The sequence below is a fragment of the Thermomyces dupontii genome (genome assembly GCF_041956625.1).
Source record: "Thermomyces dupontii strain NRRL 2155 unplaced genomic scaffold VTN31scaffold_11, whole genome shotgun sequence".
In the NCBI taxonomy this organism is placed as follows: Eukaryota; Fungi; Ascomycota; class Eurotiomycetes; order Eurotiales; family Trichocomaceae; genus Thermomyces; species Thermomyces dupontii.
In genome coordinates this window covers 487,980-509,661 of record NW_027192317.1, presented here as the reverse complement: position 1 = coordinate 509,661, position 21,682 = coordinate 487,980, and the positions used below count along the sequence as shown (strand labels likewise).

Genomic DNA, 21,682 nt, shown 5'->3' with positions numbered 1-21,682 from the left:
AATTCCGATTTTGAAATTTGCGGACGACGGATGTTGGGAGCTCAAGAAATGAGTGCTTCGTCTGCCACGTCGCTAGAAATTGATTCATCATGAGAAACAGGGCGACGACGCACCTAAGCAAGGCGGTAAGATACTTTTCCTAGGTCCTGTCTTGCATTTGAAAGCAATTGCTCATTTCTCGACAGAAAATCCGACAATCATGGAGCAAATACAACCTGTATAATCTCAGTCGATACAGGCCCCCGTCGACGGCCAACCGGACCTTTTTCCAACAAAAATGGGCTGCAAAGTCTGCTGCTCGAGCATATCATGGGGAACAGGTGCGCGAGGGTCAATGGGAGCTCATGTTCTCCCGTCGCCTGCGCAGTGTGGTGCCCATGGTTCCGAGTCAGCTGGCGCAGGATGATGGATCGGCCATGTCCGCTGGTCGCGGATCGGGATTGGAGAAGCCCAGCGGTTCATCTACACCCCAGCGCATTCCCTTCATGCAAATGACTTTTGCCCCCCTGGAGCGACGGCTCGACGTGGCTATTTTTCGGGCCATGTTTGCTAGCAGTACGCGGCAAGCGAGGCAATTTGTCGTGCACGGCCATGTTACTGTCAATGGAAAGAAGGTTCGATATGCTTCTTCTCGTTTTGGCCCCATATCGCGTGCTGATCGATCGAAAGATGAAATATCCAGGCTACCTCCTTAATCCAGGCGATATGTTCCAAGTCAACCCTGAGTGCGTCATGTATGCCACTGGCGCTCCAAAGAGCCGAGCCGAGCGCCGCGAAGGGCGATTAGCTAGGAAAGCCGCCGCCGAGGCTCGAAAGAAGCAGGCAGAGGGCTCTGAAGAGGCCGCTGAAAACACAGAGCAAAGCGCTGCTCCAGAGGAAAGCAAGAAAGAGGAGACCGACAAAGACAAAGAGGAGGAGAAGGATCCCAGAAAAGTTCTGAAGACCCTACTCAGTCAGGCTAAAACCATTTTGTCGAAAGACAAGGACGTTCTCCCTGCCAAGAAGAAGCAGGAGCTGCGCGGCTTCCAGAGAGCCGTCCGTAGCGTCTTGTCGCGATCATCTGGCAGCAATGTCCTTGCGGAGAATCTAGAGACTCAATTCTCGGAGCTTATCAACGCTCTCAAAGCCAAGAAAGCGGAGTCAAAACCGGAGAAGGAGAAGGAGAAGAAAGACAAGGGGGAGAAGCGCGCATCTGCAGATGAGCAGCAATCCAAGACCCCCGCTAAAAAGGAAGATTCCAACGAGCAGCCCATCAGCGACGAACTGAAGGCTGCCTTCGAAAAAGCAACTCAAGATCCGGCCAGCCTCGAAGCTGGAGACCCCGAGTTCTCCGAGCTCACGGACGAGGAGTTCGAGACCCTGAAGCGCGCATTGGAGCAGATGCGCGACAATCCGATCGACAGCACCAAGCCATACGCGACACCGTGGCGCCCGCGCGACTACATGAGCGCCTTTGCGTTCATTCCTCGGTATCTGGAGGTTAACCACAACATTTGTGCGGCGGTCTACCTGCGCCATCCGGTCGCGAAGCCTGGCCAGTCGGAGGTCCCGACACCATTCCCGGAGTCAATTGGACAGGCGGCATTTGCGTGGTACTTGCGACGGCGGTGATGGACTGGTCCCGGATTTGATTCAATCAATAATGTATTGTATTTCTATGGGAGTTTGTATCATATGATAGATTCACGTTCCAAGCTTTTTTACGAGCACACATCCTAAAATTTTTCCCTCTCGTCCTCGTACGGTTGGCTTCCCATCTCAATCACCGCTGTCCGAGTATGCGCTTGAGAATTGCTGCTTCCTACGGAGTTTCCCGTTCTAACGCGATTGATCCCCGTTGCAGTGCGGTTGCAAGTGAATCAATCGTCTGAGAGGGGTGCGGACAAGGACGATTCATCGAATGACTATTGTGATAATATATATATAAGTATGGTCATAACTATCCGGCTCTAGTTACATCTTGAATTCGACGACTTGTGGTTACCATTGATCGCGTTACTGACATCTTCCACCAACCCGATATCGAGCTCCCCTCCTTTCTTCCTCTCTGGTGTCCTGCTCACAGTGTCAATCGTTGTTTGCTCCCTCTTCTCTCGATACACCCGCTTGTCCCATGAGATTCCAACCTTTTCAACAGTTCATCCACCCATTGCTCTGCTAGACTTCTGAGAATATATCTGTCTCATGGCTCATCTCTGTTTCTCACTTTTTCGCTTCTGCAGTTCTTCTTGCTTGGTTGGTGCCAGTATCAATCACTGCAGTCTACATCTCAACTCTACGAGTATGTACTCGTCGCGTCTGGGACGGACATTGCGGTTGAGGATTCAAAAAGTTGAGACTTGGGTTTATATTCTGCATGCAATCTACAACACGAGGCCTTGTAAAGAAGTTCCTTCCGTCGCTTTGAGTGCTTATACATAGAAAGTACTCGAACGCTGACGTGAAGTCCCCTCCTCCGTCCTCGGTATTCCGTGGAACGGTCGGATTTCGGATGCCCGGAGCCAGGATGGATGATCGAACAATCGTACGATTCACAATCCGATTACATTTCAAATACGCCAAGAGAACATGGACCAACACATTAAGGACGTTTCATCCAATGATATGACATGAAAACCCCATTTTGCACAAGTAGCCCCCACAAATTGCAATATGTTACACAGATGATACTCGAAAGTAGATCACGAGTTACGTAACGAATATCCGAAATTGAGAATCTTAGCCAATCACATACTAGCATTGTTCAAGGTGGACCACTGCCGAAATTAGTGGTCAAATGCCAAAATGACAAAAAAGCAAAGGCGCGAAAAATTTTCTCATTTCCCACGTTTCCCCCTTTTTTTCTCTCTTCTGCCGTTGGCGTTTCTTTGGTTTTAAAGATCTTTGATCAATCTTTCCTTTCAAATTTTCCCAGTCCGGTACTCGATTTTCCATCCTTTGCTCAACGGCGCAATCAACAGCAACGCCGCGGTCCTCTTATCAGACCTCGACAAACACGTCGCGGTCTGTATTTCTCTAATTGCTATTATTTTCTTCGGCCGGGGAGAAGCACAAATTACAAGAAAAGAAAAAAAGAAGCATGTATCCCTGGCCGTCCTCTTCCGGGATTCCAATTTTGAATCATGGGACGCGTGGTTCACCGCTGACCGCGCCCGCCGCAAATAATACTCCTGCGGTCAATGGAAACAACGCGAACGTTGCGGGTAGAAATAACAGCGGCACGTCGTTTCAAATGTCGCAAATGCGATGGTTACCGTCGGCGGTACAGCGTGGCCAGCAGCCAAACGGCGATGGAGTGGTCGATCCCAAAGGCGATGCGACACGAGAGCATGACGGAGTTGTAGACAATCGGATGGAGGGTAGCCGGGATGGCGAAGGAGAGCGGGAGTCGGTGATGGTCGAGGACGAGGAGGGAGATGGTGCGACGAGAACAGGCGACGGTACGGCAGGTGCGGGCAATCATGGCGACGCGTCGCAGTTCTCGCGTTCTTTGGGGCAACCACTCCCGCCAGGCGCGGTGCTCCACGACACAGCCGGCGGCGAGCGCGATGTCGGGCGGAGTCCCTATGCGCGACGGCTGACGCCCAAGGAGGAGATTAAGCTGTTTGAAATCTGCAACCGGCACGCCGCGACGTTTGGTGAGAGGAGCAAGCTGTGCGAATGGTGGAGGACGGTTGCGCGCGAGTTCACAACGGAGCACGGACACCCTTACTCATGGCACTCGGTGCGGCGCAAGGTAGAGCTGGTCACGAAGCAGCGGATGAAGGAGTTGGCGGAGCAAAAAGCCGCAGCTGCCGCGGCGGCGGCCGCCGGTGGGGGCGGCGACGAAGCATCCTCCGCGGCCGCTGTTGCCGCCGCTGCCGCCGCCGTTGCGGCCCGGAACGGCATGGACGAGCCGCTGCTCTCGGAGTGGCGCAAGGTCGTCGACGAATGGATCCCGACGTGGGAGCGGTTCGCGGAAGCGGAGAAGAAGCGCATCGAGGTTCGCGATTCGCGCGGCGCCGGCCGCCCCGCGAAGCGGCGCCGCTCCAGCTCCGCCGGCACAAACGCAAACAACGCGGCCGCGAACAACCCATGGCAGCAGTCGACACCGCAGAAGTGGCCGCCGGGCATGCCGTACACCCCCGTGACATTCTCCACCCCTCCCGGCGTCAAGCTGCCCGCGGGCTACGACAACATGTTCCGCAACTCGGAGGCGGCGGCTCTCGGCGCGCCGTACGCATACCCAGGCCAGTTTGCGCATCCATCCGTGCTGCCGGACGGCGGCGCTGCCAACAACAATGTCACGACAGCAATCCTGGAGACCCTCGGCAAGCTCAACAAGCACCTCGAACAAAACTCCTCCAAGTCCGAAGGCCAAACTACTACAACAACAACCTCAACATCAACATCATCCTCCGACGCCGCCGCCAACAATCAGTCCACCACCAACACTTCTTCCGGGGATACCCAGACAACTGCATCTGGAATATCGGGAGATCTTGCGAAACTCAAGTCAGAGCTCCATGAAGAGCTCCGGAAAGAACTTCGCAAGGACCGCGAACAGTTCGAGGAGCGGCTGGACTCGATCCAGCAGACGCAGGAGATGATTTTGGAAATGCTAAGACAGGAGCCTGGGCGGGATTGAATTCAAAATATCTGCCTTTTCCTCTTCCATTGTTGTATTCCCAAAATTTGTATACTGTTGTCAGTTGTTTAGTCTAGTCGGTTTCAGGATCGGGTTTGGTGCTTGGAATTTGGTGGGATCATGGGTATACCCTTAATTGAATCTGAGTCTTTTTTTTTTTTTTTTCCGAGATCAATGGTGTATCATTGACAGGCACGAAAATTAAATCCTAAAATACAAGGAAAGATCCTCATTTACAAAACCTAGGCTCCTAAAGCATATCACCGTCTAGTAGTAGAACGTTTCATCGACGGTACGGCCCCTCATCCAGAGAGGCTCGCTGCCGCGCACGTAAATGTCCTCGAAGAGCACACGGCTCGTCGGGTCCGGCGGCGCCATCTTCTCCGCCTCCTCGGTCTGGGCATCGACAAATGCGCGCGCCTCCTTGTCGAGGGCCTTGAGCTCCTCCTCCGTCACCACCTTCCAATCCAGCAGCTTCTGCTTGAGTCCGGCAATCGCGTCGTGCGTGCTGCGCATCCGCTGGATCTCCTCACGGCTGCGGTACGTCGTGCCAGGGTCCGACATCGAGTGGCCGCCGTACCGGTAGGTGACATACTCGTAAACCAGGGGGCCCTTGCCTGCGAGGGTGTATTCACGGCCGTATTGCGCGGCAGCCTTGACCGCCAAAACGTCCATGCCGTTGATCTTCAATCCCGGAATGTATTGACCCCGCTTGTAGTAGTCCGTCATTGCGGAGGCCCGTGAGGCCGCCGTGCCCATGCCATACTTGTTGTCTGACGTCGATTAGCTTGGGTCCGATGTTTCCCCACTAAATAGCTATCAAAAGACTTACTTTCGCAGCCAAAGACGACAGGGAGGTTCCACAGCTTGGCCATGTTGAACGCCTCAAACACTTGTCCCTGGTTGGCCGCCCCATCACCATACAGGGCAAACGTGCACGTCTTCTCGCCGGTGTACTGCTGGGCAAAAGCCAGACCGGCGCCAACGGGCACCTGCGCACCGACGATACCGTTACCGCCGTAGAAGTTGGGAGCAAACATGTGCATGGATCCGCCCTTGCCGTAGGCAATGCCCTCCCGGCGACCCAGCAACTCCCCAAGGATGGACTTGATGGACCCGCCGCGCATCATGACGAATCCGTGGCACCGATAGGCGGTGATTACTTTATCTTCCCGCGTGATACCATGCTCGATACCAACAGCAACAGCCTCCTGACCGGTGTTCAGATGGCAGAATCCTCGAATCTTTTTCTCCTTGTACAGACGGTCGGCGGCCATCTCCATCCGCCTATCATTGAGTCAGCGCAAGCGCAGTAAGGACAAAACAAGTCCGAAGAATAAACGTACCGCATCGAGACCATGTCAAAGTACATCTGCTTCAGCTCCTTCTTGGTTGTCTCTAGCGTGTACGGGGGAGGATCGAGCTCGTAGGTCTCGAAGCTCTCGTCCGAGAGTCGCACAGTGAACGGCTTGTCATCTTCCTACAGTCCGAATCAGTACACGCCCTGGAATCCCAGGTTCACGTTGATTCCGGGTCCACCTTTGGGATTTCTTCGGCATGCGACGATGCAGCGTCCGTCGTAACGGTACGACGAGCCAGGGGAGTAAAGGCCCGACGCCGCAATGGCGCCACCTGACGCGCCCAGAGCGATCGCGAAAACATGGCCACAAGTAGGAAGTGGAGGGGGGAGGTGAAAGGGAGCAATTGGATGTCAAAACGATGTGATTTTGAAGTTCGGTCAAAAAAAGCTGTTGGGCCAGTTGGGGCGGATTCCTCCGGGATGGCAGGGGCAGATTATGTAAGCCACCGCCAGAGATACGGAGGAAGCCATCGTTCACCCAGACCCAATTCGGGTAGGCCTACGAGTAGGGCTGGATCAATGATAGTCGCCGAGTACGCAAGGCTTCAGGAAATCAAGTCTCAGTTTGCTTTTTCTCCGACGAGATTTTGATGTTGCGGTGAGAAATACGGCACCAAGGAAAGAAAGCCGAGATTTTCATTCTCGTGCTCGCAGGCGCTCCGATACTACTACCAGAACAAACTGAGCCTACGAGTAGGCTAATTTTGAAGTTAGTTGGTTGGATAGATGTATTATCCATCAGTCACTTTTCCACACGTCTTATTCTAATCCGGGTCACTGAAGACGCTGAGATTCGAGTTCTTCAATAAGCCTACCAGTGTTGACTCCCTCCGAAATAGGATCTCGGGTTCAATTCGAGAACATGTACGGAGTACTATGATATCGTCGGCTCCCTGCCTCTCGAACTCCTGGTTCACATCGTGGAGTATCTGGATCTGAAAGACATTGTCCGGAACCAGAGGGTGCATTACTACTACAAATGCTCAATTTGATATTCAACTATTAGTACTTTATCCTGACATGGCTTAGGTCTCTAAGCGATGGCGCATGATTTTCTCCTGCGAAACAATCGTCAGGCCTTTCTTGCGCGAGACGCTTTCGTTCCTGGGCCTGGACCGTGAGGGTGTTAACACAGAGAAAGCGATCACCGACGCGATGAGCTATTTTCGATGGCGGTATGGCTTGGAACATGCTCGACCAGTCAAGAAAATCTTCCTCCCCTGGCCAACACATTTTGCCGACCTGACGCTCAAGAAGGTCCATTGCGGTTCGCGCCGGCTGTGTTACAACATTCCGCTGAGCAACAAAGCAGTTATTCTCAATCTCGAGACTGGGGAAAAATCAACTTGGACCAGCAGCGGGCAACTTACACGGTATTTCGATTTCTTTTGGCTGTCTGACAGGTATCTTCTTATCGGCGTTAGAACGTAAGTGAGAAGAAGCAGATATCTGTATCCTGCTGGCTGTTCAATAAACTTATTTCTATGATCAACTTAGGGGGGGGGGGGGGCTTTATTAATATGACAGCATATGATATACATACAACACAGGAACTCAATCAACAGTTCCCTCCTGTTTACCATCTGGAAGCAATCATCGAGGACAAGGTGGTTTTCTATACGAATCGTGAATTGCGAGATTGTCCCCTCTACGTTTGGGACGACTACAGGACAGCTGCTGGCGAAGAAAACATTCCATCTGTCGCTGCCGGCCGATCGCCCCAATGACCGATTCAGATTTCGATACAGACGCCCTCACACCTTTGGCCACAAGACAGTGAACCATATCTTCTGCGTGGACCCGAACAGGTACGTCACGGACCACACGGTACACCTCGAGTACGACTACGCCGTCGACCAGCTCAGCGTCCAAAGGATCCGCACGGAGATTCCCCTCAACCATGAAGCCCTCGAGATCTATCTAACCCCGAATCTGATCTACCTCTGGACGTGGAACACTGACAAGCTTGGTGTCTGCAACGTCACTGCCGGCACGGCAACCCTGCACCGAATCCAGATGCTGCGCAGCCTGTCGCGCTGGATACACGAGCAATTGCGGAGAGCACGTCGCCCATGGCGTATCTGTGATGTCTTTGTCGACCGTGATGTTTTTGGCGTAGCCAACGAGATCGGAGTTGAGCTCTGGTTCTTCAATCCTAAATCTGTGCCAGAGCCGCGGGTATTGAAGAGGTTGAAACGAAAAATGGCGCATCTTTGATTTCTCCCAGAATTCCAAGCAACATTCAAAATCAAATACCAATCCAGTCCATCACCAAGACACGGAGCAGCAGTTAGGTACTGTACTGTTCGCGACTGTCATATATCGGGGTAGGTACCAAGTAGTAAGCGGTAATCGCACTTTCGGGTTCAAATCTCCCAGGTTTTGTTGAACTCGATTTCCAGCACGGAGTATCCTGCAGGCGAGCAGTAACAACCCCTGGCGAGGTTATAGGTCACTCTGAGCACGAAGTATCGAAAACACCATTTCATCATCTGTAGGGAGCTCCATCTAACTGCATCTCCCGACATTTCTGAGGATTCATCGGGATTCATCCGACTTCACCGATTCAGCCAATCGTCCAAGCCGTCCTTCCTTCATACTCCAGTATTTGAAAGTTACTTGTGGTAGGGAAAAACGGCGGCTACAGTACGAACTACGCCTTCAAGATCTTCATCCGCTTTGATGAGATGCCGATACTACGCTAGCGGAGACTAGTAAAGTACAACTGATTCTCCTGTTTGCAGGAACTCGAGTAACCATCGAAGGATCGAGCCGACGCCCTACGACGACAACGCGTTACCGATCGGGGTGTTGAGCCTTGCCCTGCGGATACAAGCTCCAGTAGCCTACTAAACCTGACATGGTTGGACTGAAAGTCCCATTCCCCTTCCGCGCCTCCTCCTAAGTTGTGCCCTCACCTGGGTTCGTCGAACAGTACTTAGTACCAGTGATACATCCACCGAGGGGGGAATCTTGAATTCAACTCGAAAGAATGTATGATATTGTCGGCTCCTTGCCTCCGAAGCTTCTGACTCGGGTCGTGGAGTATCTGGATCCGAAAGACATTATCCGGAACCAAAGGGTGGGCAGTGTTCAATCTGATGTTCAAACGTAAGTATTGTATCCTGACAAGGCTTAGGTCTCCAAACTATGGCGCACGATTTTCTCGTGCGGCTCAATCATCAGGCCACTTTTGTGCGAAGCACTTGCGTCCCTGGGCCTGAAGCAGGAGGATGTCAGCACAACTGGAACGATCAACAGCGCGATCCGCTATATTCGATGGCGACATGGCTTGGAGCATGTCCGGCCGGTCAAGAAGATCTTCCTCCCCTGGCCAGCTCACTTTCCCTTTGAGCCTAGTATTGTCCGGTGGCATTCACGCCGGTTGTGCTACGTCACTCCGGGCCGCGGCGAAGTCGAGATGATAAATTTTGAGACTGGAGAGAAATCGACCTGGGCTGCAGGCAGTACAGAGTCTGTCAGAATTGAGCTGTCTGATCGGTATCTTGTCACGGGTCGGCTCGAATGGTAAGTAACGAGGACCAGATATTTCCACTGCCTGGAATCTAATTTCATGAATATCATTAGGGGGAGATTCTATGACCTGACGGCCTATAATTTACATACTGAAAGGAAACTAAATCAACGGATTCCTCATGTTGGCTTCCTGGACGCGATCATCGAAGACAAGGTGGTTTTCCGTTCCCAGAATGGACCTTTCTCTGTCTACGTTTGGGATCTGAGTTTCAATCATGTGCAGCAGATTGGCAACTTCTCCAATCTGGTATTGTACCACGTGTGCTCAGCCGAAAACGTACTGGTGGCATTCGAGATCAACTGGGAGGAACAGCCTCCAGAGGTGCGGCAGACCCAGTGGAGGACGACGACGGGGCAGCTGCTTGGGGAGAAAACATTTCGCTTGCCGCTGCCGGCTGATCGCAAAATGGGCCAGTGCATTTCGGGCCTTGAGCACTGTTTCACCTACGAGAACAGGACAGTGAACCTACTCTTCTTTGAGACCGACATATACACGTACGCCTCGATACACCTCGAGTATGACCACGCCGTCGACCAGCTTAGCGTCAGATGGAACCGCGATGAAGATGCCTTTGACGTGATTTCCGTCAAGACGTTCCTGACTCCTGATCTGATCTACCTCTGGTGTTGGGGATCTGGTGATTTGGCCATTTACAACGTCACCGCCGGCACGGTCACCCTGCGCGCAATCCATGGATTATGCAGCTCGTCGACCCGCGTCCTCCGAGAATGGGTGAGATGTGGGAATATATTGACGGTTTTGACTCAATGGCTCCACCTCTCGTACTGGTCTTTTGTGACCGTGAGGTTTTTTGCTTCTCCAACAAGATCGGCGTTGAGCTCTGGTTCTTCAATCCAAGTTTTGTGCCAGACTTTCAGGAACTGGAAAGAGAGCTGAACAGAAATATAGAGCATATTTGATTGACGAACTCAAAGGATCGGGAGGAAACTAAAAAGGGAATGGACTGCAATGAATGAGGACAGTAAATACACTCTTACTGTGGTCTCTAGGCCTGATCTCCCTTCACTATGATGCAAAGGGCTTTTTATGTACACACAGACAAGCCGGATGAGTGCTGGACACCTGTGTGCCATAGCACTCTCAAACAACAGCTTCGTGGGGAACATCATGAGAGAACTCGTAGTACCAATCACATTCGGATGCAACACTCGCCAGTTTCGCCGCAGCGCACTAGCCACTATCCATGACAAATGCCAGGTACCTACCTATAGGCTGGTATCTGGGTAGGTACGTCACAAGAATCCCTTGAACGTAATAATTCACCGTGTGTGTGCGTTCTTGGAGCACCCGTAAGTCGACGTAGCTCGCATCGGCTGTGGCCTACTATTTCCCCGCAAAACGGCACTCTGCCGGGTTTAAGTACCTACTAGGACGTACATAGAGTTTTAAGCTCCCCTTCAATGTCAGCAATGAATTCCTCCAAAGCAAAATCTCAGCTTCAACTCGGGAGCATGCCCTCGTAAGATATGGTCACTTCCTACCTCTTGAGCCCCTAGTTCATACAGAGTACGTACTATTGAACACACAATATGATTCATCAGTCGGTGACACAAATCTTTCCCCCTGAAGCATTTGTTGAATCCTTAGGTTACGACTTCTGACGCTGTAATTTCAATCTATGAATCATTCAAGGTCTGTTTTATTATTTGCATTCCAAATCTAGCATACAAACTCTTTACGCCTGCGGATTACTCGTACGGAGCTGCGTGCAGGGAGCCAAAGATATGTACGCCGTACTCACGGGTACAGTGTACACTGAATACGTACCTACGTACCTTACTCCGGACGGTGATTCCTCGTCTATGTAGGTTATGTAGTCCCACATCTGAAATGTGGGGCCAAAATCTGCACTAAAAACAACCTTAAATCCATTAAGCTCAGGAACTAACTTAAGCCAAACCTGAACAGGTAGGTAACCACTTTTGTCCAGTACAGTATGTACATACAATCTCCATCACAAGCAATCAACCATAACCCTCTACTGCCCATCCCCTCAGCAGCTGTGTGGAAGATCAAACCCATCCCATGGAATGGTCCAGCCCAGCTTCGACTCAAGTCCGTTTCCTTCAGCAGTAAGGCAAAGAGCCTACGTACGGTAAGCACGGCACTGTCTCTCATCCTTTTTCTCCCGAGAGACATAATCTGCCCACACCAAAGCAATCCAGTGTTTATTTCCCGGTCACCTTTGCCAAGCCACTGGTTCATAGTTAGCATATTCTCAAGAAACCCAGGAAAATACGTACCAATCGCCATCGACAGGAGTAGTGCTGTCACGCGTGTAGCAGTCAAACTAGATACGGGTGCTGATCGGGGTATAGACCCACGGCCGCGCAGCTCGTGCACGGGGCACGTTCTATAGCGAAGGCCATCGACCTTGACGACGGCATTGTTGGCTCACTTGTAGATTTATTTTTTCTCCGGCTGGGGATTAGAGAGCACAATAGACGCGTGGTCGGCTTCCTCCGCAGGGAGTGGCGGCCGGATGGGCAAACACCGCGATGGGTGCAAGGGCAGCGAGGACAAGAGCGGACAGCTTCATTTTCAGACAAGAACGAAGAGGGCGATTGTCGTTATATTACTCGAGACTGGTTGTTTGTTGTGTCTAATGGCCTGTTCAGAGGAGAGTTGAGCTCTAGGGCATTCCGCTCCAGCACGGCACGGAGAGGTACGATTCCAGCTGAATAAGTACGACGTCGCCAAATCGACATCTCGCAGACAAAGTACTCGTAGTCTTCCCATCAAACCGAGCGAATAGTCCAGTTACCACTTCAACCATGAATCCTTCAATTCGTATCCGGATAATCTATCCTTAGTGATCGAGTCGAGTCCTTTGTCAAGGAGAATTGTATGTTATGTCGTGACAAACTCAGCAGATATTTGTCCGAGGACTCCATGCAGCGCCAACTGCAAAATGTAAGCTTACCCAAAGGACCTACTAATCACATTGCCTCCGGGAAAATATAAACAACATGGGCGATCGGCGCCGTCTTCTCCAAACATTTCTTAACATCCCGACATCACCAAGCACTTCCTCGCTCCCACCATTCGGCGAGTCCGCCAAAGCGAACATACAATAGGTACGAAGTACTCCAGTCAATCATCTACCAAAGTATACATGAACACGCGACCAGTCGAGAGCTGAAAGTTTCGTTGAAGGGAGAAAAGCAAATACGGGGGAGAATGGGACAGGAATTCGGGCATTTTGAAGAACCACGAGAGAAAGGGCCCACGATTCCAGGTGCTCGACCACTTAGTAGGCTGCTTGCTAGGACTGGAATGCCAATGGTCCAATCTTTCAGAATTGATGCTAGATGCTACCTGTGAGTCGTGACGGATACAGACGCCGAGGCCCTGTCCTTCTGGCCCCAAGGATCTAAGCATGTTGTGGCCATGAACAAAAAATCCGGCCCATTTCGGAGCAGGGTCAATCCAGGATCAATTCCCCCCCCCCAAAGCATCACGATATCACACAAACATTCCGTATATCATTCACTCAAATCGATTCTTGCAGTAACTGCCATGGTGTCCAGCGGCCAGCCAGAGTTGACAAGCAAACGGTCGAACAACTTCGTTGATACCAGTCCAGAACCTCAAAAGATCGAGACGTAGATTGAACTAAAAAAAAAAAATGAATGCATTTACATTATCTATCACATAGCACCATTTTTGTCGGCTCCAACCGATCAATCCTCATCCCAATTCGGGTTCTGCCCCGGCGGCTTGGGACCGCCCGCTGGACGCGCAACAATGATCTGGTCGACGCTGAGCACCGTTCGCGCCGTCTCGGACGCGAGCCGGATGGCCCAGCTCTTGGAGGACATCAGGTCGAGAATACCCTGCTCGACGGCGTCGATGGTGCCGTTGTCGGATTCGTTGAACAGATCGACGCCGGTGGTCCAGTAGGGCTCCTCGTCCGACTCGTCCGACTCGCCTTCCTCTTCTTCCGCGTCCTCCTCCTCCTCCTCTCCACCCGAGGAAGACACATCATCAGACGTAGTGGCTCCTCCCGCACGATGGTGGGCCGTGTACAGTCGCGACAGAACCTCGGTGGCATCCAACCCGGCAGACTCGGCCAGCGTGCGCGGAATCACCTCAAAGGCCTCGGCGTATTTCCGGATCGCGTACTGCGGCAAGCCGGGGGTCTTGTCGGCGAGGGCGGAGATCCGCTCGGTCAGCTGCAGTTCCGTCGCACCCGCGCCGGGCACCAGGCGGGGGTCCTTGGTGATGGCCTTGACGACGTTGACGCCGTCGTCAATGGCTCGCTCGAGATCGTCCAGATGGTTCTGGGTGGCTCCGCGCAGGACAATCGTTGCCGTGCGGGTCACCGCGGTTTCGTCCTCCTGCCGGAAAACCGTCACCCGGTCACCGCCAATCTCCGTCGTCTCCACGATATCCACGGTACCCATCTCATCCGGCATTGGAGCGCCCAGCCGTGCGAGCGGCGACGCGCCCACCACGCGGCACAGTCGGCGCAGCTCGAACTTGGACATGATCTTGATGACGAGGATGCCGAAGCGGTTCAGATAATGCAGCGCCAGCTCACCGACGGTCGAACCGGCAACGATGACGCGCAGACCGGAATCGTAGAGCTCCTTGATCGTGGCCTCCAAGCGCTCCTCCTCACCCTTGGAGAAATTGAGCATCTCCTGGGCATTCTTCAGCAGCACCGTGCCCTTGGTCTCGGTCTGCGAGATGTCGATGGGGCAGCTGAAAACGCCAACCTTGGCCTTGCGAGCCTTCTTGACCTGACCCTCAGGCTCGCGGTTGAACACCATGCCCTTGATGACCCGCGACTGCTGCAGACTGCCACCCATGATCTTCACTACCCGCACATTATCCACATTAAAGTTGACGGGGTTCTTCGGAAGCACGGCGAGGACGGCCTCGGCCACGAGACCGGCCAGAATATCTTCGGATCCTGCATGCTTGCTACCGACGACGGTGCGCAGAGCCTTACTCAACTCGGTCTGGGAGCGAATGTCCTGTAACCGATCAACCTCGAGTTCTATCTTTCGATCAGCGGATGACCCCTCTAAGAAGAAAAAAAAAAAAAAAAGAACAGGCTGGGGTAAAAAGACAAACCTGGCAGAACCTTCAACGCATACTCCTGAGCCTTCTCATAACCCTGCACAATATCACTCGTCTTCAAGCCCATACGCAGCAACTCCTCCGCCTTCCGGAGCAGCTCCCCCGCCAACACCATGACCATGTTGGTCGCATCACCCATCTCCGTCTCCTGCTGCTGGCAGGCCATAACCAGCAGCTTCGCAGCCGGATGCACAACGTCAAGCTCGCGCAGGATCGACGCGGCATCGGAGGTCAGGATCATCTTCTGCAGGTGGTTGATGACGATCTTGTTGCGGCCATGGGGACCCAGTGACGTCTGCACGGTTTGCGAAATGGCGCGGCAGGCTTCGATGTTGCGGAGGACGGCACCATCTTCGGCGTCATGGCTGTCATATGTGTTTGATCATCTGAGCTGGGATCTCCTTTTGCGTGGTCAAGGGGAAATGGTCATGGCGGGGTTCTTCATACCTTGTATACCCCGGCTTGAAGAGGTTTGCCTGGGAGGGTCCCGGTATTGAGAGCGACATGGTGGGACGATCAGTCTCCTCACGACACTGATTGCGGTGCGGGATGACAGATGGAGGGATTTCTAAATGGTATGGCTCCAAAAAGCCAAGGAGAGGGAAATATCAAGCCCACAACAATCGTCCGTCAGTCCGCCGAAGTCGAGTTGAGGTGGTGATTTTTTTGGGAATTGGAGCTTGTTGTTTGTCTTGTTTGCATCCATGCGGGACCGATTCACATGACATGATTACTAATCAAGCTCTGCAAGGACAGCTGTTTCTAGAACATCTGGTTCGTGCATCGTGAAAAAAATTATCTGATTCTATACTCCGTACAGAGCCGTCGTAATGTACAAAGAATGGTGATCTCCATGACCAATCAATCAAGTCTACCAGAACGACTCCCTGAATTGTCGGACTATAGCCACCGTCAGCACTGCATAGTACTTTCGAATGCATTGGCACGGAACTCACAGTATTGCGTGGTGACATCACAGTCACTCTTCTCGAACTCTTGCTCTGCCTCGGGTAGCCTATTCTCATTGTTAGACAGAAAGAAGCCTTGCTTGCCATTGCGCAGAAAAATCACGTACCATCCCCTGATATTCTCCTCGCGATCATAAGACTGCGCCCGGTTAGATCCAGCTGCAAGGAACTCATGAAGTTAGAACATCTTACCGAAGGATGCGTCGAGAGATACTGGGGAACTTCCTGCCCTCGTGCTCTCTCGAGGTGTTGGAAACGTTTCCAGCTGCGCAAAAAAATATACTAGTTAGCCAACAATTAGTACATAGACCGAAGGACATGACTTACACTCGGATAGCTCCCTCTGGATTGTAGCAAGCTCGAGACATGATTCCTAGAACAATACTCAGTCAAACTGGCCCAAAGCCGCTGAAGACGTTTCCAACACATACTCAGTCCAATCCGATCTGCTTCGGTCTATATAGCGGCGTGAGCCTCCATGTTCAACGACAGTTGAAGGAATCGAACCCACCTCGGTCGCTCTCGAGTTTGGTAACAGATAGATCATATGCGCCAATGCCGAGGGCAGCCTCCCCGTGACATCAAACAGCATCGAAATCGCCGAGATGGTGATCAACGCCACGATGCTCGCGCTCATCCGCTCCGCGGGGTGATTCGCCACGACGTGGGCCATCTCATGGCCTAAAACCGCGGCCAGCTCGTCCTCGTCGCGGATCATGCGGAGGAGGCCACTGAAGACAAACGTCTTCCCACTACACCCATCTGTCAGAAACCCAGCTTCCCCCCCTCTCGCCTCAAGAAGAACAAATAGGCACTGATTTGCCGTACCTAGGCGTAACAAACGCATTCACATTCCGATCATCGATAATCACATGCACCTTCCAATCCGCGCGAGCCACCGGCGCAAAGGGAATCAACTTGTTCATCACCCGGTGCACCATCTGCGCCAGGGGATGATGATCCGGTAGAATCCGGCCGCAGTACTGCTGCAGGATCTCCTCCTGGGTTCGCTCGGAGAGTTTCAAGACGACATCCTGGGGGACACAGTTGAAGCGTGTTCGACCCGTTTCCTATATACCCTCTCCCCCACCACCCAACCTCTCCCTTCAGCCATAACGCTCCAAAACCGTATCGAGAGCAAAGGCCCCAGGTGTGGACTCACCTTGACCGTCTCAAGATTAAAGATATAGAACCCCGTCCCCACCACGACCACCGTCCAGACTACCCGACTCTCGAGCAGCAACCGTATCAACGACGTGCCAGGTCCTCGATTCCATCCCCCATAACCCCCCGGGCTCGGTCCACCTACGCCCCCAGCAGCGCCGGAGACATTGTCGCCAAACCGTCGATATCGATACCGGGCGTAGTATCCGGGTGCCGACTGCGAGAAACCGCGGGATGTGGCATAACCAAACGAGCCGCTTGAAACGCTTGGTGGTGGTGGTCGATGATGGTACGTGAAGAACCGCGTTCGAGAGGATGACAAAGATGCGAAATTCCGTCCTCTGCTCAAGGTTGCTTGTGTTGTGTCACTGCACCATGTATTCGCAGTCGAGCAAGGCGGGCCGCATCGAGTGGCCGCCCGCAGGCTAGGCCCGCGGCTGATCGCGGAAGTTAATCGTCGGGGCCAGCGCTTCAAAGGGGCTAGTAGAGAGATCATGGTCAAGAGGTTGTATCTTTGTATTTTGTCAACAATTCAACGTTGCTTTATGTGGTTGCTGCCTCAAGAAGAGATGTTGCACTCGGATCATGAGGTTCAACTCCGCGCTCAGTACTCCGACTGTGGCCAACTGGCCAAGAGTCTCGAGGGCATCACTGTTTCACTGTTTTAGACAACCTACGCTTTGTCGATTGAGAATCAAGCAATATCTACGAGACGAGATTGAGCTGAGATCGAATAATCTTACAACGGAATGAGAACCAGTTGACCATGCCATGTATGATACATAACCTTTCCCTCCACATATACACCACAATTCCCAGCGCTGGCACATCCAAGAGTACACCAAAGGGTTGGAACAAACAAGAAGTGGTATCATACCAAAAAGAAATAAAAGAGAAAATATGCAGAAATGAAGTGGGAATCTGGACAAAAAAAGGGTCATGAAACATGGTAAAAGGGACGCAAGGGCAAAAGCAAACGAGGGGTAATATAATGGCAAAACGAAAACGTCATTTCCAGAATGCCTCCCGTTTTTTTGTAATTCCTTTATTCCTCAGTCAAGGCTTCGTCACCAGCCTCGCGCCATTCCTTGGACCGCTCCGTCAGGCGCTTCACGCCGGAAATCCGTTCGGCCCAAAGGGTCTCGGACGGCGTCCGGAATGTGAAGGCCCGCTGCGATGAAATGACACCAATAGCTTGCAGAACAGCCTTGCGCGAGTCGCGGCCAAACACGGCCGGGTGGTTGATCCATTCCAAAGCGGTCTCCAGGTCGGCGTCGAGGGCAGCCATGATCTGCGAGTCCACCGCGGCCGCGGGAGCAATGGTGGCCTCAGACCCCGCAGGCGAATTGCCATCGAGATGCGAAGATCGTGGAGACGATGAGCCAGGGGTGTCGCTGGCGCTGTTGGAGTCCGTCTGGTTCTTGTTGGCCGCAGACGGGAGCGGAGGAAGGCCACCTTTCCCGAGACCCTTGAGGATGCTTCGCGTTTCGTTCAACAGATGCTGCGCGCGGTCGTGCTGGCCCTTGGAAACCAGGGTCAGAGCGCGGGTGAGCATATCTGACGCGAGCAACTCCATACGCCGTTGCACAATCGACGGATGGGGCGGAATTGACGGGCTCGCTCCTTGACCCTGCGCCGCCCGGGGGTTCGCCGGGAGCATGGTGATCGCGAGGAGAGACGGCCGAGGCGAATGCGTCAAGTGCCCGTCGCGAAGAATATCACCATAGGTCAAATCCGCCTGGAGGAGCGGAACTTCTTCTACGCTGGCAACCCGCTGATCATCGTCGGACCCGCCACCGAGGGCTTCGAGTCCGGATACGATGCTTTCCCAAGGATCCTGAGGGACATGATCAGACGAAGTGTCGGGCTGGATCGCCAGCTGAACCAGGATATCTCGCTTGTCGCCGAATCGCAAATCGCCCAGAGCAGCCTCCGCATCGCGTCCAGTGGATCGTTTCGTGGTGTGAAGAGCACCACTGATTTTGACGAATTTGGCCGGGGATCCCTCCGGCAGCCGCAGCTTCAGCTTGACGTTTTGATGGGAGGTACTCTGCAGGGCACCCAAGCAACCAGCAACACACTCCCGGAGCATCATCCAGTCCTTGACATAGGTATAGCTGGCCTTCGTGCGGCTGGACAGCTCAATCAATGTATCCGGCTTGTGGGTGAGGCCGAGGCCAAACGAATAGATGCCAACCCTAACGCGCAAGTTAGTTGTTTTTTTTTTCTTGATCGTTCTCATGTGACGAGATCAAACATACTTGGCGGCCTCCGCGCGGGAAACAACAAAATCGACGCTCTCGAAATCAGACGACGAGGAATCGCTGATCAAAAGAATGGCCGAAATGGGATTGCTCGACTTCCGCTGCATGAGCAAGTCCATGGCGACGTTGGCGCCATCAACCATGTCCGAACGCAGGCTCTTCTGGCCGACGGGCCGCAGGGAGCTGACAATCTTGCCCCAACCGGGCCAGGTCTTGGTGGTCATGCCGACCAACGGAACACCGCCGCCGCTCGAACCAAAGGTGACCAGCCCCATGCGATCCCGCGGGCCCAGGTTTTGAACCAAGAATTTCAGTGCATCTCGGAGCAGGGATATCTTCAGCCCCTGCATTGAGGACGTGATGGGGATGACGACCACCAAATCCAGGGGCACGTGGAAGCTGACGGGAGCGGCATCTCGCATGTGACTGTAGTCGGTCAATGCGGTGGTGTTCGACTTGCCGGCACCGTAGGAGGACGTATTGGACGACTGGCGCTGGGTCTTGTACGTGCGGTAATCATCATCTTCCGTTCCGCTGGCGTCAACGTCATAATCCTGGTTCCGCATCGGAGGCTCCGGATTGTGGAGGTCCAGCAACGCCCGTCGCCAGAGATCGAGCTGGCCACGGTTGGTGAAACGGAGATAGAAGCATGGTAGCTCGCTGACCGACAGTTTGAGTTGCAAAATTGGCTCGTCTGATCATGACGTTAGATGTGATGCCGTCATGCACGAACCCAAGACCATCTTACCTAGCGAAGCTTCCACCTCCCGCAGATGTTTCTTGATCAGGATGGAGCCTTTGAGGGTGCAGCGGGTGGTGCGGCGTCTCTGACCGTTTTCATCGTACTGATTGGCGTCGCCGTTGATCTTCTTCTCCTTGACGCAGATGAGCATCTCGCCAAAGAGGAAGCACTCGAGCTCCTGCCACGACTCGCGGTCTTTGCCTACGCGGAGCACGTTGTACAGCCGGAGCTTGCCAAACCTAACGAGGGGTTAGCCGGAAGACGCAAAAAGTCCGAACCGAAAGGAATGGTGCCTACCGCGAGAAATCCAAGCCATGCCAGTTATCCACGCGCAACCGCAGGTCCTCGGCAATCTCGTCGAGTTGCTCCTGAGGCTCCATTGGCGGCGGCCGTGATGGAGGCGGCGCCGGGGGAGACCGGACAACGCTGTACGAGTCGTCCACCTGCGTCTGCAGGTAGCGCAAATCTTCCATGTCGGGCCGCCAGCGCCCATCGGGGACTTCAACGGTGACCAGACAAGTCAACGCCTGCTGCTGGCGGGCGCGCGTCAAGGTGGGGAATTCGCTTCGCACGGTGACAATGGGAGCCGGGATGGGATTCTTGACGGTGCCCTGACGCGGGCTGAGGTCGGATTCCATGGCCTGGACATCGTAGTCGTGCTTGCGGGTGGGGCCGAGATGGTGGGAATCGGCGTAATCGGCCGTGGCTGTGGCTGCGCTGTCGTTGCGGGAATGCTGCTGTCGCGATGCCACGCGCTCTCGCTGACTGGAGGTGTCGCGCTGGCTCATGTTGTCGCGGTTGCGGTACGAGCGAGCGCTGTCATCCTGAGTGGGTGTCCGAATGCCACGGCTGCCATTGCGGTCCCATGGAGTGGGGGTGACGATCTCACTCCGTTGGGTGGCTGCATCACTCAGGGATGCGGAGCGCACGATGCTGGACAGTTTTTCTATGGCAAAGTTGCGTTAGCTGGGGGGGGGGGGTTCAATAGCTCCCGGGTGGACACGAGGACTCACCGATATCGACGACATTCCCACTGCGGCTGGAATCGAGCGAGATTGGGGTGTTGCAGGTGGGACAGTACTGCGATTCAAACTCCTTGATGAATTCGTAGAAGCAGGCCTCGTGGGAGACATGGCCGCAGTTGAACTGCAGAACGCGCTCACCGCGCAGGGTGTGCTCGAGGGGTTCTTCGCAGACGGCACATTCGGAGCCGATGAAGGTGCGTTCCCGGCGGGAGCGCGAGCGGTCGACATCCATCATGCCGGCCATGGGGTTCCCGGAGCGGGAGCTGCCCGGCGGGTTGAAACGATCGGAATGGGACGAGTGTGGCGGATAACGAGCGGAATGGGGGTCGCGTAGGGTACTGTTGGACGGGGTTCGATAAAGAGGGGCGTTGGAGCGGTGGGAGAAGCTGCTCCCGGAGCGAAAGGAGATGGAGTCGTTGGAAGGGTGGTAGCCCTGGGCGGCCAATACCGCGTCTAGCATGGAGGGCCGCGGAGGACCGAGTCAGCGGACGAGGACGTTACAGGCGCAGAACCGATTGGAGAGAGGGAAGTTGCCAGCCACGACGCAGCTGGACCTGGCGCGAGTTAAGACGAGCCGGAGGCCGAGTGGGAAGGGGAGTGGAGTGTGTCGATTTGCACGGAGCAGGCGAGAAGTTGAGAGGACAGCAAAGGAGGAATTGATATGATATGGATGGAGACGATGGAAAGAATGGCAACTCAATGGCCGAAAGGGAAGGCAAAAGTCATACCTGAAGGCGATCTGCGACGGCGGGAGAAGAAATGAAAACCAGACGACTCGTGGTGGTGCGAATCCCCGTGCTCTTCTCTGGCAGAGGAGCGGTGCTTCCACATGGAGCCCATTCACCCGGGAACGGGAGCGGGGACGACGATGGTTGGCTGCGGGAA

The 21,682-nt window shown here is 53.8% G+C and overlaps 8 protein-coding genes across 8 annotated transcripts; 4 read left to right on the top strand and 4 right to left on the bottom strand.

The window, feature by feature from the left end:
- Positions 1–89: 89 nt before the first annotated feature.
- On the top strand, positions 90–1,611 carry VTN31DRAFT_2270 (mitochondrial 37S ribosomal protein uS4m; the record flags this gene model as incomplete). Its single annotated transcript, XM_069402420.1, has 3 exons — positions 90–125; positions 186–614; positions 670–1,611. 3 exons carry the CDS (start codon positions 90–92, stop codon positions 1,609–1,611), a joined length of 1,407 nt encoding a protein of 468 aa, XP_069257366.1.
- A 1,468-nt stretch (positions 1,612–3,079) lies between these two features.
- Positions 3,080–4,627, top strand: VTN31DRAFT_2269 (uncharacterized protein; the record flags this gene model as incomplete). Its single annotated transcript, XM_069402418.1, has 1 exon — positions 3,080–4,627. The coding sequence occupies one exon, from the start codon at positions 3,080–3,082 to the stop codon at positions 4,625–4,627; it is 1,548 nt and encodes a 515-aa protein (XP_069257365.1).
- Positions 4,628–4,894: 267 nt separating this feature from the next.
- On the bottom strand, positions 4,895–6,289 carry VTN31DRAFT_2268 (uncharacterized protein; the record flags this gene model as incomplete). Its single annotated transcript, XM_069402417.1, has 4 exons — positions 4,895–5,400; positions 5,460–5,914; positions 5,974–6,107; positions 6,167–6,289. 4 exons carry the CDS (start codon positions 6,287–6,289, stop codon positions 4,895–4,897), a joined length of 1,218 nt encoding a protein of 405 aa, XP_069257364.1.
- A 1,228-nt stretch (positions 6,290–7,517) lies between these two features.
- On the top strand, positions 7,518–8,204 carry VTN31DRAFT_2267 (uncharacterized protein; the record flags this gene model as incomplete). Its single annotated transcript, XM_069402416.1, has 1 exon — positions 7,518–8,204. The coding sequence occupies one exon, from the start codon at positions 7,518–7,520 to the stop codon at positions 8,202–8,204; it is 687 nt and encodes a 228-aa protein (XP_069257363.1).
- A 775-nt stretch (positions 8,205–8,979) lies between these two features.
- On the top strand, positions 8,980–10,422 carry VTN31DRAFT_2266 (uncharacterized protein; the record flags this gene model as incomplete). The annotated part of the gene is made up of 3 exons (XM_069402415.1): positions 8,980–9,069; positions 9,127–9,515; positions 9,576–10,422. 3 exons carry the CDS (start codon positions 8,980–8,982, stop codon positions 10,420–10,422), a joined length of 1,326 nt encoding a protein of 441 aa, XP_069257362.1.
- A 2,807-nt stretch (positions 10,423–13,229) lies between these two features.
- Positions 13,230–15,140, bottom strand: VTN31DRAFT_2265 (uncharacterized protein; the record flags this gene model as incomplete). Its single annotated transcript, XM_069402414.1, has 3 exons — positions 13,230–14,551; positions 14,629–14,999; positions 15,082–15,140. The coding sequence occupies 3 exons, from the start codon at positions 15,138–15,140 to the stop codon at positions 13,230–13,232; spliced, it is 1,752 nt and encodes a 583-aa protein (XP_069257361.1).
- Positions 15,141–15,505: 365 nt separating this feature from the next.
- On the bottom strand, positions 15,506–17,262 carry VTN31DRAFT_2264 (uncharacterized protein; the record flags this gene model as incomplete). Its single annotated transcript, XM_069402413.1, has 9 exons — positions 15,506–15,534; positions 15,591–15,649; positions 15,710–15,741; positions 15,795–15,867; positions 15,930–15,975; positions 16,034–16,058; positions 16,114–16,354; positions 16,431–16,672; positions 16,765–17,262. The coding sequence occupies 9 exons, from the start codon at positions 17,260–17,262 to the stop codon at positions 15,506–15,508; spliced, it is 1,245 nt and encodes a 414-aa protein (XP_069257360.1).
- Positions 17,263–17,811: 549 nt separating this feature from the next.
- On the bottom strand, positions 17,812–21,637 carry VTN31DRAFT_2263 (uncharacterized protein; the record flags this gene model as incomplete). The annotated part of the gene is made up of 6 exons (XM_069402412.1): positions 17,812–18,964; positions 19,028–19,724; positions 19,779–20,011; positions 20,070–20,718; positions 20,786–21,250; positions 21,526–21,637. 6 exons carry the CDS (start codon positions 21,635–21,637, stop codon positions 17,812–17,814), a joined length of 3,309 nt encoding a protein of 1,102 aa, XP_069257359.1.
- Positions 21,638–21,682: the final 45 nt, after the last annotated feature.